Source organism: Eupeodes corollae, chromosome 1 (assembly GCF_945859685.1).
Source record: "Eupeodes corollae chromosome 1, idEupCoro1.1, whole genome shotgun sequence".
Lineage (NCBI taxonomy): Eukaryota > Metazoa > Arthropoda > Insecta > Diptera > Syrphidae > Eupeodes > Eupeodes corollae.
The window spans coordinates 173655207-173671816 of record NC_079147.1 but is presented as its reverse complement, the minus strand read 5'-3'; the positions used below and the strand labels follow the sequence as shown (position 1 = coordinate 173671816).

The 16610-nt window shown below is 37.3% G+C and overlaps 1 protein-coding gene across 1 annotated transcript; it reads left to right on the top strand.

The window, feature by feature from the left end:
- The first annotated feature begins 315 nt into the window (after positions 1 to 315).
- On the top strand, positions 316 to 15794 carry LOC129947157 (uncharacterized). The gene is made up of 3 exons (XM_056057608.1): positions 316 to 492; positions 10823 to 12070; positions 12135 to 15794. The coding sequence occupies exons 1-3, from the start codon at positions 316 to 318 to the stop codon at positions 15792 to 15794; spliced, it is 5085 nt and encodes a 1694-aa protein (XP_055913583.1).
- Positions 15795 to 16610: the final 816 nt, after the last annotated feature.

Sequence of the window (16610 nt, the reverse complement as noted above, 5' to 3'; positions counted from 1 at the left end):
GGAGCATCCTTGAGATCTACTTGAAAATGTGCCTTCAAACAGTTGGGTGCGAGCGCGAGAGTAAGAGTGAGAGTGAGATGGCCACAACATGTCGAGTGAAGAAATAAGAATATTTAGGGAAAAGTGTAAAATTTAATAGGATAACAGACTTTTCTTGGAATTTACCGTCATTTAAAATGAACATTGCCAAGAAAACGAGCAAAAAGTGTACAGACGAGTGGGAGCACTAAAAGCTTGAAAGTGCAGAAAAAACCCTTCAAGTTTCGGCTTACCTTCCAGGAGTACACTTTTCTAATAAATCTTTCGCCGGCTGAAATGGAAAACGACTGGTACATAAAGCGTACATATACCAACACAACAGCAGCGGCGAGCGACAACAAGGGCGTGATGATGATGGCGGGATCGGGAAAGGCAACGGAAAAATCGGCGTCGGCATCAGCTTTGGCATTGGCATCAGCATCATCGCGCGGCAGCGACAGCAAACGGAGCGCGGTCGGTGGTTGTAGCTTCGTCTCATAAAAATTATTAGAACGGAAAGTGGATGCTTATCGGATAGATGTTTTAATTAAAAGTTCCAGGGTGATGCCTGTTTTAAACGAAAAAGGCCAAAAGAAGCCACAACGTTTATGTTACACGTCACAAAGTTTTAACCTTCAGTTATCCGGTGTGTTATGGTATACTTGGATTTGTTAAAAAGAAAAAAACTTTTCATAGGAGTTTCAAAAATGTGTGTCAACGAGAATAATATGGAAAAAAGAACAGTATAGGTAGTTAAGTATTTCAAGAAATTTCGTAAAGGATTTAAAAATGTATTTTTCGGTGGTGTAAGCAAGAGATTGCCATGGGTATGAATGCAAATTTTTAACATAACAGTTTAAGATATTTAAACATCATAACTTCTAGAAATCAACAATCCTAAAGGATTTTCGAAATTCAGCTTACGAAGCTTTCAAAATTCCTCCATTTGAAGGGTTTTCAATATACATTTTTAAAATTTTTCTTGTGCTTAAAATAACAAGCAAAACAAAATTACTGGGTTATCTACAGCCACACCCAACAAACTTCTGCATGCAACTTGGTCCCCAGCTAAATGGCTCCCGTTGCGCTCTCCAAGTTGGATGAGGACACTTTCCACCTGATAAGCGACCTTCATTTGATCTCTAATGTGCTGTTCTGTAAGGGTTGTATCACCTTCTTCTCCAATCACCGTCTATGCACATGGGAGCTTATCGCTTGTGGAACTTTTCTCTGGAAGGAATCCATAGTGTGACATGGTCCATGCTTTTGTACCTTTATTTGTCGAAGGTCCTGTATATAGTAACACTAAGGTTGCGCGGGAGAGATCTTTGCTACTCAATTGCTGTCTAAGCCCAAAGATACAGCAGTTGCAAGAGAAATCCTTTTTTGATCTCAGCGCTAATGGAGAATGTTCATATCGGAATGTAAATCGTGCTACGGAGACCAAACCTAAAACGCATGTTGGAGTAGAGGTCGGATAAACGCCCGGCGTGTAAAGTTACCGGGTCACTTAAGGGTTAGACAGTTCTTAAGACTATCTCTTAACAAAACTTAATGCAGAGTTGGTCTTATGAATTATTTAATCACGGTTACATAAAATCTCACGATCGCTTAAGTTGTTACTGATAGTAAACGCGGTACGTTAAATGTCATTTCCTGCCAATTGCTAATTTTGAGAAGTTGCCGAGATCTGTTTCGAGGTGAGATATGTCTAGATGTGCTGCAATGATTTTGATAAATTCAACAAAACCATTTGATGGTAGTTAAGTTTTTTAAGAAACAATGGAAACGGTAGCTGTTTCATGTTTCAAAATGTTTAGGATATGAACAAGTATTTTTCACCTCACCTTTCGGCCCGTTCTTTTATTTAAAAAATTACAAAATATTAAAAACAATATTGAAATGGGTACTAACCATTAACGGTTATTGCGTAGGACTGTCACGCCAGAAGTCTTGGGTTCAATCCGAGAATCACAGGTACTGCCTCTTCGAATTGACAATTCCTCTAAGATTAATACTTGCCATTAACAAAAAAGTTATTTAATTTGTTTTCGAGTTAATACTTATAATGTATTGTGTTATAATGTTTGAAGTGAAATTGTAGTCACTAATGTTTTTACTTCGACATATAACTGGGGTCAATCATATTTTTCACTTCTTTTTAAATTGCAGTTGTAAAAAAAGTAACACTAATTTCTTTTGGTGTTGTTATCTATAAAACAAAATTTATTCGTCGGAACTATATCAATAACTTCCTGTGGGAATTTAAAAACTAATCCCTGAAAAGTTGAATTTCAGTCCATTTGCGAATTTCTTGATATAAAGCATGAAAAAGAATTGAAACTTAGATCGACACATGGGGCGGGCTGTGGGTCCTTAAAGTATGTTATGGTTTAATGACAAGACAATAATTTGTATATATTTCTTTATACCACTTGCATTTCTTAAGCCTGAATAAATATTAACTTTCCTGAGGACTGGGACTAAGAAGACATTTTTCAAAGTTCTTTGACATGCAAAAACTTCTATTAAGCCCATGGTTGCTATAGAGTTAACCACAAAACACTCATAATATTCGTACACATAATAAAGCATTTCCAAGGAAACCATTTCAAATACCAGAGAGTGTACAAGAATTCATATCCGGGGACCATCCCAGCCAAAGCTGTTTCAAAAGGATACACAACATTTATTCGAAATCTTCTCGACGTTGGCTTAGCTTACAGTTTCCTTCCGCATGAAGAATAGGTAAATCTTTACTTCTTTTTGGCTTCGCTTCTTCGTCTAGCGAACTTTTACTTTGCTTCATAAGCGCATTTACTACTCCCACCCTCCATTAGTTCGGTCTTTGGGCTTCGGTCGTTGTCGACATCGGCAAAAACGCTGAAAAGCAATCTAAAGTATTGACAAGGTGGCACCATCCCCATATTTTTATTATTATTTCCCCGCATCTTGTGAATAGGCCTGAGTTATCACCAAACCTTAAAGGTATACCTGCCTTTATTGATTTGTGGTTTAAAAGGAAATAACAACCAACAAGTTCAATGAAAAAAATGAAGAAATATGCGATTGGAATATTTTATGGTCAGGATGATGGGTAGGGGACATATTATGAAGTTGTATTTGAGCTTCGTGTTGCTTAACAAAAAAAAGAAATAATAAGGTATACAATTCAAAAAGGAAAGAAGGATATGTACCCTTTTACAATCATAAAAAGTCCTTTCACAAGAAAAATAGAAGAAGAAAATAAGAATAAGGCTCAATATGCTCCGCATACAATCCTTGTATATTTTCTTTAGATTTTCTTAAATGTAACCAAAAATAAATCGCATTATGATTTCGATGGTGGTTGTGATGTGGTTACCTATAAAAGGAGAGAGCGGAGAATCTTGATTCCAGATGCGAAGCTGTGAATAAAATCTTTTGTTGAGACACGTGTTTCACCCTCTCGGATCGTGGATATGGTAAAGTTTTTTGTATGCATTCTTATATCGGCCTAAGTGGTTTTAAAAAAATATTGCTTATTTTGCTAATTTAAGCTGACAAAGGATTCAAGTGTCGTCTGAGAGGACTTTAATAATGTTGTGTCTCATTTCAATAGGAAACTGAAGCTGTGATGCGGTCCACACTGCTACCTTCACATTCATGTCCTTAAAAATATACAAATGGCATTGTGTAAGTGAGCCTTGTTTTATTTTTAGGATCTTTAAAACGTTTAAAATTATAAAATTGACGTCTAAGCTGTTTTCTGTAGAGATATTTAAAATTTTGAAAAAATTTAGAAGGATTTTTTTTACTTTTGTTTGAAAAATTTTGTAAGGTGAATGTTCATAACAATGTTTACATATATTTCTTCTGTTAGCATTTTGTGTACTTTTTTAATCTATATATATAAAAATTACTGTTCGTTAGTTTCGATTCAACTCGAGATCTGCTGGACCGATTTGGCTAATGTTGGTATTGAATTACTTGTCCAGAAAAGGCAGTGAAGGCACGTTACAAGGATTGGGAAGGCGTAATGAGAGACTTAATTTCAGTCGTTCAGAGTACACATCTTCACCTCCACCAGAAAGATCTAGAAGATCTAGATTTTTGTAATTTTCTGTCGAATTGCAGGTAGGGGATGGTGTAGTCTGTGTGTTTTATAATTGATTCTAAATACTTAAGAATACGGAGTGGATAATGTTGTTGTTAATTCACTGCGACGAAGTTTTGAGGCTAATATCAAAGTTTGCAGTTATTTGTAGATGGGGTCGTGCGAACCTATCCGCTAATTCATAGATAAGCTGAACGTTGGAATCTATTTGTTTTGTCGCGACTTATAGTTTTTTCTAAAGCAGTCCACCATACTGCGACAACGTACATTAAAATCGGCCTGATAACCGATGTGTATAACCATTGCCTGAATCATTTATTACTAATAAGACTCAAGTACCTAGACTGAGTCTAAGAATTTTATTATTTAGGGAGGGTTAACAAATGGAATTTTGTATTTCCTCGAAAATAGTACTGATTCGAAAATGGGAATGGGAAATGTTTTCAATTTCATTGCTTTTGGCGAGTATCAGATCGCGAAATTATCTAGAAATAGCGCAGGCTTCATCTCGATTAACTCAAATATGCAAATCATCGCAATACCAATTTTCAACATCGCCAAATTGATATTTTGGGATAAATTCACAATATCCCATAAAAAGTCACCAGAGGCGCTGGATCTTCGTGGCAACCAAAATATTTTGTCTGTTGTCAGGCGATTTTGATAAGTCTCTTTCAGTTATTCCCCGATCAACAGTAGCTGATAAAATAAACGCATGGCTTATATATCATATCTGTAGCTTAAATGCGAATATTTTCGCAACATGATGAAACTGCAAATGTGTTTGCGGAGCAGTTGTTAGAAATTGGAAACAATAAATTTCACATACTCAAAAGAGAAGCTTATTTAGCGTGTTTTTAAATATATAGCGAACAGCTGTCGAAGACCAGTTGATCATTCAAGACAAATCGAATCGTTACGTCCAAGTGGTACCAGCCGGGTAGCCGAGCGTTAAATCCAGAGTTGAGACACCAGAGTAAACTTCTAAGGGACAAGGACAATAGATAGAAGTGAGTCTGACACATAATGAGCGGCCCATAGGCTGCTGTATTTATGGTTAGAAATGGTAGCTATAAGCACAAATTTGACTTATGCGGATACTTTGTGGCGAAATAAAAAAAATTAAAGAAATTGTATGAAAAAAAAACCAAACCTTTGTAGCTCACATCTTAATTAATAAAATAAATTATGTAAGTTTGGTCATCATCAAAAATTTGTAGCTTTTTAAAGGCTTTTCAGTTGTAACTTTTCGTATTAATAGCTTTAATTTATAATTCGCTATTCAAAATTCCGCTAAATAAGACTGATGTTAGGAGGAGTGAACATAGCATAATGCTAATTTGTTTTATTTACAGAATTGATGCTTTTTAAATGCTAATTATTTGAATTTGTACCCAATGGCGGATCTAGATCATGATTATCGTAATTATATATTTATTAGATATAAAAATAAAATTTGTAATTTAGTGTTACTTTTAAGTAAGGACTTGACCAAGAATATAATATAAATCGGAAATGTTCTATTTGAATAGTGCCGCACAAATTCACTTTTAACCAATGGAGTGTTTAAGCATATAAGAGGTAATGAAACTTCTCTTGACAACTTGGAGGCAGATGACAGGTAATAACTTTGAAATGAAAGTTTTGTTGTAAGCAGACCAGCTGTTCTGCCAATAGTTATACTCAAAGTATTTATAATTATTAATTGATTTTTATTCCATTACAATATGAAGTTATTGTGATGGAAAAGTTGGTTGCTTATTATTTGTTATTGAAATAAAAGTTGGAATAAATCACAAAAAGTAATCATTATTTTCCAACTCGGCTTTAAAACCTAAGGTTAATGATGGAAAGAATGTTTGAAATTTGCTGCATTAATACGTAAGTGAAAATACTAGCATTAATGTTAGTTATCTGATAGATTTTTGTAAGGAAAAATTTCAAAACTACCCTAACTTACATAGGTATAAGGATTATCTTTATCTTGGCCTTTCTGTATGATGCTATTTTTGAAATGACATAAGTTTTGTTTGATTTTTATTTTTACTTGCGGCATATAGGATCTACATGGCATGTTTTCCATTCGTAAAAAAATTCGAACTCGAGATTGTAATGAAACATGACATGGGTCCTCCGATTCCGCCCGCCTGTCTATCTGTAATGGCCCTTACAGCCAAAAGAATTGGGTCGATTGACCTTGGAAATTAAGGTTTTGAGCCGATAATGTTTTAGGCGATTTTTTCTATTTTTTTCAAGACTAAAAATAACAATTGTCCTCATTCAAATTTGCTGGTCAAATATTGAAAATTCAAATTTTTAAATAATTGCATACCAAAAACATTTTTACACTGAAAATTGCTTGTATAACAAATTAATTTAAAATAAAACCCTCAAACTATTTTCAAATAATTTTTTTGAAAAACTAAGTTTTTTTTTGAGAATTTAAATGGCGTTAAAAGTTTTGAAAACAAACTTTTTTTTGCAGGTACATTTATAAATCTTAAAATGGAAGAAATATTTGTAAACAGACTGTATGGATACATGTGCAAGTGCAAGTTTGTACGACCCTGTCGCGTTATTTGATTTTCAAAATTTTTCGGACCTTAAACTGCACAAAAATTAATTATCTTTTATTGTCAAAGTATTTTCTATCAAACATTTCCTTACCACAATTCATAACAAAGTCTTCAGATACAGCAGGTCAGGGTTGTGGAAATTTTACAATTCCAAATTAAAGGGTGACCCTCATCAATCCTTCTCTACCTTCCTTATTCTAATATCGAGTTGACTTTTGATTTCGGGGACTAAAGGAATGTTACATGTTTTTATATACACACCTACCGATACATTATTGAAACCCATTCCAGTTTCGCATTTTGCAATTTTTCAATTCACTAAAGCCTTCAACCACAAACCATTGGTTATCTAAAAAGCAAAAAAAGTTTCCCTGCGGTTAAGCCATTATAAGTCGTCAATTCGTAACGAAGGGGGTCACGACAGATTTTCTGTACCTTCTGTGTATTTTTATATATTTTCTTTTTTTCTTGTTGTTTTGCTATAATCTGACAGACAGGAAGCTGTCCAACAAAAAACAAATCAATTTATCTCAAAACAAATCACGGAAACTCACCGCAGAGTTTTGCCCTCTGGCTCCGAATTTCTATCTTTAGCGAAAAATATGTACAGTACATACATATATAAAAATACCTACCCACACCCACCTCTGTGTAGTTCCCTTCTATAGAAGCAAAGTTAATTTTTTCCACATCTCTCACTAGAAACAATAAAAATAAACCCTCACCCGCCCTCGTCACATGTATTCCTCTATTCTACATCAGTCCTAATGTAGCTCTGCACTTTGGCGGGAGGATAAAAGAAATGTTTTTGGAGAGAGTGGGAGGAAAAAAGTCAATCCAGCTTTTCGATATGGTGACTTCCTTGATCCTTGTCCCGGGGATCATCAGACATTTCTGGGATGCTGCTGCTGCTCGTTTATGGATTTTTGATTGGACATAAATGTGGGTTTTTATCTTTTCAAGATTAATAATGTATGTCGTAGGGTTTGAAAGTCAAGGGTGAAAGTCAAAGTAGATCCTATAGTTGGAAGGAAGGGAATTCGGGTTGAAAGAATTTCAGTTAATGTATTCTTTATTTGTTTTATTTTTTTTTAAATTTGATTGCTTTGATTTGGTGTATGTATAATTTTTTGATGCATGAAAGTATAACAATGAGTGAGTATGTTTATAGCCTTTAAAAATATTCGTAAATGATAATAAATAACTAAAGATGTTCTCCATTGCTAAAATGCAATAATATTTTCGCAATTGTTCGAAGTTGAGTAAATATGATGTATTAATATCTTGAAAAATTGTATGTAAAGATGCCGAAATTGAACTTAGTCAACAAGGTTTTGTAACTAGCAATCAATTTGCAGTTTTCCTACGGTTTTGATGGTATTAGTTGTGATTCGACAATCTATTAAGTTTTTCAGAAAACTCTTTAAATTTCCCGAAAAAACATCTATAAGGCTATTTTAAAACTGTGTGAATTAAAGCTGTGTATTTAATGTTTATAGGTATGCCTGTGTATTTATAAACTTAGGTTTTAATTGAAATGTAAACACTGATTTTAAGACTCTGTATTGATATGTTTGGGGAAGCAAACGAGAGAGGGGGGGAGAGGTGTTTCCACCAAGGCACCTCTCCTTATCCAAACGGCAACGGATGAATTCTCGAGATGGAATCAACGGGGTCTACAGTTCCAGTATGGTTGAACTACTTAGTGAACACCTTATAGGGCTTCTTCAACATATTCGGAGCCCAGGCCTGTAAGGAGCGGTTTATCCGTCACCCCGTCCTTCGTCCTTGGAGTAATATTAAGGATCTGGCCCTTCAGTTTGGGGGTTGTGCCGTCAGGGTGACTTCCTGGCCACGTAAAAAAATACCTTAGTTGCGAAGCACCAACAAGCCTCGGATACGGACGGATTCACTGTTGACAACCCACGCAAACGAAATAAGGACAACGAACTTCGGATCTGTACGTGGAATGTTAGGTCCCTCAACAGACCACGTGCAGCTGAACAACAAGCGGAAGCCCCAAACTAAAAGATTGCGATATATACTACTGCGACTGCTTCCGAGAAGACAGAAAAAGACAGCGTCTATTTGGGTGTGGATTTGTTGTTTGAACTAGACTCAGGCAAAAAGTCTTGAGTTTCAACAGTGTAAGCGAGATCATCACGACAATCCGCATCAAGGCTAAATTCGCCAACATAAGCCTAATATGCACGCATGACCCAACAAAGGAGAAAGATGAAGACACCAAAGACATATTCTTCGAGCTTGGGAGATACAGCCTGAACGACACCACCTCCAACAACGGATTCAGGCTGATCGATTTCGCTGCGGGGCGAGACGTTCTGTTAGCTAGTACGCAGTTCACACAAAGGGACATGGAAATCTCCTGATCAATCAACCGTCAACCAGATTGATCACATTGCGATCGACACACGACACTTCTCCAGTATACAGGATATCCGAACATTCCGAGGGGTCAACATTGACTCGGACCACTGCCTCGTTGTAGCTAAGGTACGGCTACGGATATCCGATCCAAGCCAAAACAACGAAGTACTGTGAGAAGATTCGACGTTAGACGGCTACAATCGCAAGAAACTGCCATGTCCGATCGAGTCTCTAATAACTTCTTAAGGAGTGCTATGATGCCGGCCATCAGAGATGTCGCCTCTGAAGTACTAGGTTTCACACGGCCACCACAGCGAAACCCCAGGTATGACGACGAATGCCGGCAAGCGCACGCAGCGAAACAAGATGCATACAAAACGGTGCTGCACAGGAGGACCAGAGCTGCTCACGAGCTCTAAGACCAGAAGAGGAGAAAGGAACACCGGCTTCTTAGATGGAAAAAAGAGAGTAGACACATTAACTCCATTTAAGCAATACAAAATAACCTTTAGTGTTATTGATTCGCAAATGATTTTGATGTTATTTGACATGGTTTGAACATACTACATATTCACAAGTTGTTTGTTATAGTTTTATTGATGGAATTTTAGTTTTTTGATAGGATTGAATTTCAAGATCACATCGTTGTCACTGTTCAGAAATGATATTTATTATTTTTTGCTTTATTATATATTTATGTTCACATAAATAATCATCATTAATTATTTGTTATTTCAATTTGACCAATTCCCTAATTTATATTTTGCTGCATAAAACTTAATAACTTAACTTAAAACTTAAAATTATTCAATTGCCAAACATAGAATAGTATACCCTATGTATTTACTTTCTTAAGCTAATCTCTTAATCTTCTAAGAAAACAAACAACTTAATCTTTTAATCTTCACACCTCATATGATTGCATGTAAGATGTTTTATGCTTAGACTTCTTATTCCAAGGTTAATTTTTTATATATATAATTTTGTATGGTTGGAAAAATTTATGATGCATCGAGTGCACTTGTTTCGCGATCGATCGGCCCTTTTGCCAGCAACCACCAACGAGTTAACAGCTCATCTTCTCTACTTAAATTTTGTCATACTAGCTATTGAAAGTAAATTTTGGCTTGATCGATAATAGAAATAGTTTTGTTAAAGTACAATAAATTAAAGTTATTATAACGTTGATGAAATTTTGAGTTTTTCTATTATTGCTAATCAAAGTTGGTCCTTCGAGCCGGATTTTGTTATTTGGAATAATTTTGGAACATATTTGGAGCTGTTGGTGGTTGCTTGGAACTTGATTTTGGACACGAAACGTAAGACTTATTGGTACCAGGTAAACTGTATTGTATACATCATAAAACAATTTTGCTTTGGTTTTGTGAATTCTGGTGTTGAGATTTTGCTGTTGCTGTCGCTGTTCCTGTTGCTGCTAGGGGTTTTGTTTGGAGGGGTTTTTTGGATCATACCTCGTTATTTTGGAGATCGATTAGTGAAAATTCGGTTTTTCGGGATAATCGCTAATAACACGTGTGCTGAACTTTGAACTTTGCTAAAATCATGAATACTTTGAAACAAGCTCGTGGACACTTCAAACGTGCTATTACTCGCGCGCATACGTTTATTATCGAGGCGAAAGTTGATGATATCGAAATTTTAAAAACGCGTTTGGAACGTTTGGAGGAATCATGGAAGTCTTTTTGTTTGAATCAAATCGAACTATTTCAATATTCCGAGGAAGAGGGTTACGTCCGTCGACCCTGAAATTGATTTTGAAACCACCGAAAATAAATATTTGGAAGCAAAAAGTGCCTTTTTGAAAGCTATCCAAAACAATACGCCATCGCTTCCTCCAACGGTTTCAAGTAGTAGCGCTAATAATAATGTCGACTCTTTGGTTGGACAAAATTGCTCATTTGCCCTTTCTGCGGCCAAGATTTGTTCGGAAATTGAACTACCGAAATTTAAGATACCGCCATTTAGTGGCGATTATCGACAATGGCCAGAATTTCGTGATATGTTTTTAGGGAGTATTGATTGCAAAAAACTCACTGGTGCTCAGAAGATGCGATATTTGAAATCCTTTTTAGAAAATGACGCCGCGAAACTTCTTAACGGTATTGAGATTTCGGACGCGAATTATGAACAAGCGTGGGAAAAACTGGAACACCGTTATGATAAACCGTTATACATTGTTAACAGTTATATCGAAAGTTTTTTAAAAATTTCCAACGTAGCAATCGCGGATAGTGGACACTTGCGTCGGTTAGTGGACAAGTCGGACGAGGTGATTCGTGGTTTAAAAGCTGTTAAGGCTGAAGGGAGAGATCCGTGGCTTATATACATTTTGCTCGAAAAACTAGACTTTGATACGCGAAAGGCTTGGTCTCTTCACACAAACCATTCGGAATCGGAAACTATAGATACATTTCTTGAGTTTTTGGGGAAACGAAGCGATGCTTTGGAAGCATGTGCTAAGCCAAATGAATCGAAATCGTCGGGAAATAGACAGAAAACGCGCATTTCGAATAATATAAAGAGTCTTGCGGTTGCCAAGCAGTTATGTCCCATGTGTAAGGAAAATCACGTCCTTTCACAGTGTTCTAAATTTATTGAGTTGCCCATTTCGTCACGGCGTTCCTTTGCTCGAGACCAAAAGTTGTGTTACCGATGTTTAGGAAATAATCATTCGGCTTCGCGTTGTCGTTCGAAGAATCATTGTCCTCATTGTAGCGTTCGTCACCATGTTCTCGTGCACATGGATTCGTCATCATCGGTTGTTGAACCCGACAAATTGAATTTGAACGTCGGGCAAGCTTCAACATCTAATGCTGTTTCGATTGCTAGTCATCATTCTCATAATGAAGTTCGGCCATCTGGGATTTTGCCCACTGTTGTTGCGCAGGTCATGAATGCATCGGGACAATTTTACAAATGTCGCATGCTGCTAGACACTGGATCTCAAGCATCTTTTATTACGGAAAATTTAGTGAGAAAATTAGGTCTTAGCCGTCGCCATGCTCGTCTTCCTATATCAGGCATATCTTCGATAGAAGCTTGTGTTACTCAGGGTGTCGTTTCGCTCAATGCATCTTAGATCTTGCGTTGATTTAAATGATGTGGAAGTTGACGCTTTCATTTTGAATCGCATAACTACGAATACCCCTTTGAAATCGTTTCGGATTGATCAATCATCGCTCTTGGGTGATTTAAAGTTGGCTGATCCAGGCTTTAACAAACCAGGTCCCATTGATATTTTGCTGGGATCTGATAAGGCTTGGAGTATTTTGCGTGAGGGTAGAAGAACGGACGAAGCTGGTAATTTGGTTGCTCATAATACCGTTTTTGGATGGGTGATAACTGGTTGTACTCCCAACGAAGGTTTTGTTTCGCTACGAGTTGGAATTGATGAGGATGTTGATGTACTTTTAAGGTCCTTTTGGGAAGTTGAAGAGATTGATCCTAAATTACATTCATCGGACTCAGGTGATTTCGTAGACACCCATTTTGTTAATACATTTTCGCGTGCGCCCGACAACAAATACATTGTTGAACTTCCTTTTCGCCAAAAGGACATCGTTTTTAGTAACACACTCTCCGGAGCTTTGTCCAGATTGTTCTCAATGGAACGCCGTTTTGCTCGTCAGCCAAATCTACGATTTGAATATTGTTGTTTTATGAGGGCATATCTGCAATTAGGTCATATGGAGAAAATTCCGGAAGCTGAGATTGAACCATCTTCGGGGAAGGTTTATTATTTGCCGCATCATGCAGTAGTTACAAACAAGCTACGCGTTGTCTTTGATGGGTCTCATCGAGATGGAAAGGGTGTTAGTCTAAATGAGGTCCTCCATGTAGGACCTCCTCTCCAGCGGAACCTCATCAACGTTTGCTTGCGGTTTAGGGTGCACAAATATGTTTTTGGAGCTGATATCGTAAAGATGTTCAGGCAAATTTGGATTGACCCAAATCATTTTCAGCGTATTGTGTGGCGAGAGAATTCTACGGAACCAGTTAGTCATTACCGATTGCGTACCGTCACTTACGGTACTTCACTTGCTACTTTTTTGGCAATGAGAGCTTTGAAACAGCTTGCCTTGGAATACAAGAAACAGTTTCCTATTGCTTCTCTCTCTATTTTGCATGATTGTTATGTTGATGACATCATGACTGGGGCAGAATCTGTTACTAAAATTTTGGAGCTTAAAAATGAGCTCGTTAATCTGTTGGCTTGTGGCGGCTTAGAGTTAAGCAAATGGAGTTCTAATTGTTGGCCAGTCTTAGAAGGAACTAGTTCGGAACCCACAATTTCTCTTGACCGTGACTCCTCTAATAATTGGACAAAAGTACTTGGATTAATTTGGAATCCTCATCGGGACATTTTCTCTTACAAAATCTCTATGAATGATTCGTCGTCAACGCCCACGAAGAGGAAACTGTTGTCAGAGATTTCCAAAATCTTTGATCCACTTGGCTTTCTGGCTCCTTCTACAATTTTGTTAAAAATGCTATTATGGTTATGGGCGCATTCAATGAAAATCGGATGGGATGATCCCCTTCCTACTGAGGTAGCCGAAAAATGGATTTTGTACCGAGACGAATTGTTTTTGTTTGAAAAAATTGAGATTTTGCGAAGATGTACTTTCAGTGCTGAAGGCTTAGAACTGATAGGTTTTTCTGATGCGTCCGAGAAAGCATACTCAGCGGTGGTGTACGCTAGAAGTTTTTCTGAAGACGGCCAAATCGAAGTTCAACTTATTTCTGCGAAAACTCGCGTCGCTCCAATTAAACAACTTAGCATTCCCCGTCTTGAGCTATGTGGAGCTCTGCTTCTTAGTCGTTTGGTGCAACTTATTCGGAATTCTTTGAATTGTAAAATTAGTCAAACCTTTGCCTTTTGTGATTCGCAAATCGTGCTAGCCTGGTTTTCCGCTCCACCTCGTCGTTGGAATACCTTTGTCGCTAATCGGACCTCAGAAATACTTGGTATTCTACCCCGCTCTAATTGGAACTATATTCGCTCTGAGGAAAATTCAGCGGATTGCGCATCGCGAGGGGTAATGCCAAGTAAATTACTCAATTTGGAAATTTGGTGGAAAGGGCCGAAATGGCTTTCAAAAAACTTTGAGTGTTGGGATATTGCTGCAGAGAGCGAAGAACTTAAAGAGGTACCGGAAAGTAGGAGGCAAATTGTAGTTGCCAATGTTTCGTGTGCCGATGAAGACTTCCTGGATAGGCTTTGTAAACGCATTTCTTCGTGGGATTGTGTAATTCGTATTGTAGCAGTATTTGTTCGCCGAGCTAAAAACGGAAAACTTCCGGTTGAAGAACGAGTTCGAGGATACCTTCGCTCCTCCGAATTGCTTTATGCTAAGCAAAAATGTTTAAAGTGGGCTCAGAAAGAGTTTGAACCAGATAAAGCGTCCCTAAAAGCAGAGAAATCTGTCTTGTATTCTTCCAAACTTTCTTCGTTGGCTCCTTTTGTTGACCATGATGGCCTACTTCGTGTTGGAGGTAGAATTTCGAAGGCTGTCAATACTACTTTTAGCATGAAACATCCTGTGATATTGCCGAAAAATCATCAAATATCAAAACTTATTCTAACTAGCTTTCATTTAAGATTTCTGCATGCCGGTGTATCGGAGCTTTTCTCCATAGTTCGCCAGGAGTTTTGGATTTTAGGAAGTAGAAATCTCATAAGGAAGGTGGTTCATAATTGCATTGGTTGTTTCCGTCAACGCCAAGCCACATCACAACAGCTGATGGGAGATCTACCTTCTTCTCGGCTTTCACCATCCTTCGCCTTTGACCAAACTGGATGTGACTATGCAGGGCCCATCACTCTTCGCTTAGCCAGAGGAAGGAATCCCAAATTTGTAAAGGGTTACTTCGCGATCTTTGTATGCATGACAACAAAGGCATTGCATTTGGAAGTGGTTAGCGATTTGTCCACGGATGCGTTCTTAGCGGCCTTGAGGAGATTCATCGCTAGAAGGGGGAAGTGTAGTATTATCTACTCGGACAACGGTACTAACTTCCGTGGAGCTGCAAGCAACCTATCGGATTTGTACGATTTGGTTCGGTCCGAAAACCATAATGCACAAATATCAAGGACGTTAGCAGCTGACAGCATAAGGTGGGAGTTTATTCCACCACACAGCCCGCATTTTGGAGGGCTTTGGGAAGCGGGCGTTAAAAGTGTTAAAACTCATCTTCGTCGTGTTATAGGGAACAATATTTTGACCTTTGAGGAAATGACAACTTTGCTCTCTCAAATTGAAGCCTTGTTAAATTCTAGGCCACTTTGTTCTATTTCCGATTTTGATTTGAACCCTCTAACTCCGTCTCATTTTCTTATAGGCCGACCGTACACAGCAATTCCGGAGCCAAACTACCTTGAAGTTCCAGAAAATCGACTTGGAAGATGGCAGCTAGCACAAAACATGCTGCAAGGATTTTGGCGGCGTTGGCACAGCGAATATCTCACATCATTGGAACAACGTCCAAAATGGCACAAGAAGACCAAAAACTTCGAAGTCGGTGACTTGGTTGTCGTCAAGGAACAAAATTTGCCTCCATCAAAATGGGCTTTAGGACGAATCGAAATTCTTCACCCAGGGGATGACGGCCTTGTAAGAGTGGTATCTCTTCGAACCAAAAATGGCATCTTCCAACGCCCAATAACAAAGCTGGCAATCTTACCATGTTCCTGAATTCCTTCAGGGGGGGCCGGCCGGCGTGTTCAGAAATGATATTTATTATTTTTTGCTTTATTATATATTTATGTTCACATAAATAATGATCATTAATTATTTGTTATTTCAATTTGATCAATTCCCTAATTTATATTTTGCTGCATAAAACTTAATAACTTAACTTAAAACTTAAAATTATTCAATTGCCAAACATAGAATAGTATACCCTATGTATTTACTTTCTTAAGCTAATCTCTTAATCTTCTAAGAAAACAAACAACTTAATCTTTTAATCTTCACACCTCATATGATTGCATGTAAGATGTTTTATGCTTAGACTTCTTATTCCAAGGTTAATTTTTTATATATATAATTTTGTATGGTTGGAAAAATTTATGATGCATCGAGTGCACTTGTTTCGCGATCGATCGGCCCTTTTGCCAGCAACCACCAACGAGTTAACAGCTCATCTTCTCTACTTAAATTTTGTCATACTAGCTATTGAAAGTAAATTTTGGCTTGATCGATAATAGAAATAGTTTTGTTAAAGTACAATAAATTAAAGTTATTATAACGTTGATGAAATTTTGAGTTTTTCTATTATTGCTAATCAGTCACTATCCGGCAAGAATTGAATAGGACTCAAGTAGTTTCCTCTGGAGCCTTTGTTGTTAATTAATGTTTTGGTTTTTTTGAAACTTACTTTGCTTTGTCCTGGGATTTTGGTGATCGCACACGTTTAAAAATATTGAAAAGAAAAACTCACGATAAAAGATAGATATTACTAACAAGGTGTCTTACTCTAACAAACACTTCTATATGACTGTAAAACCC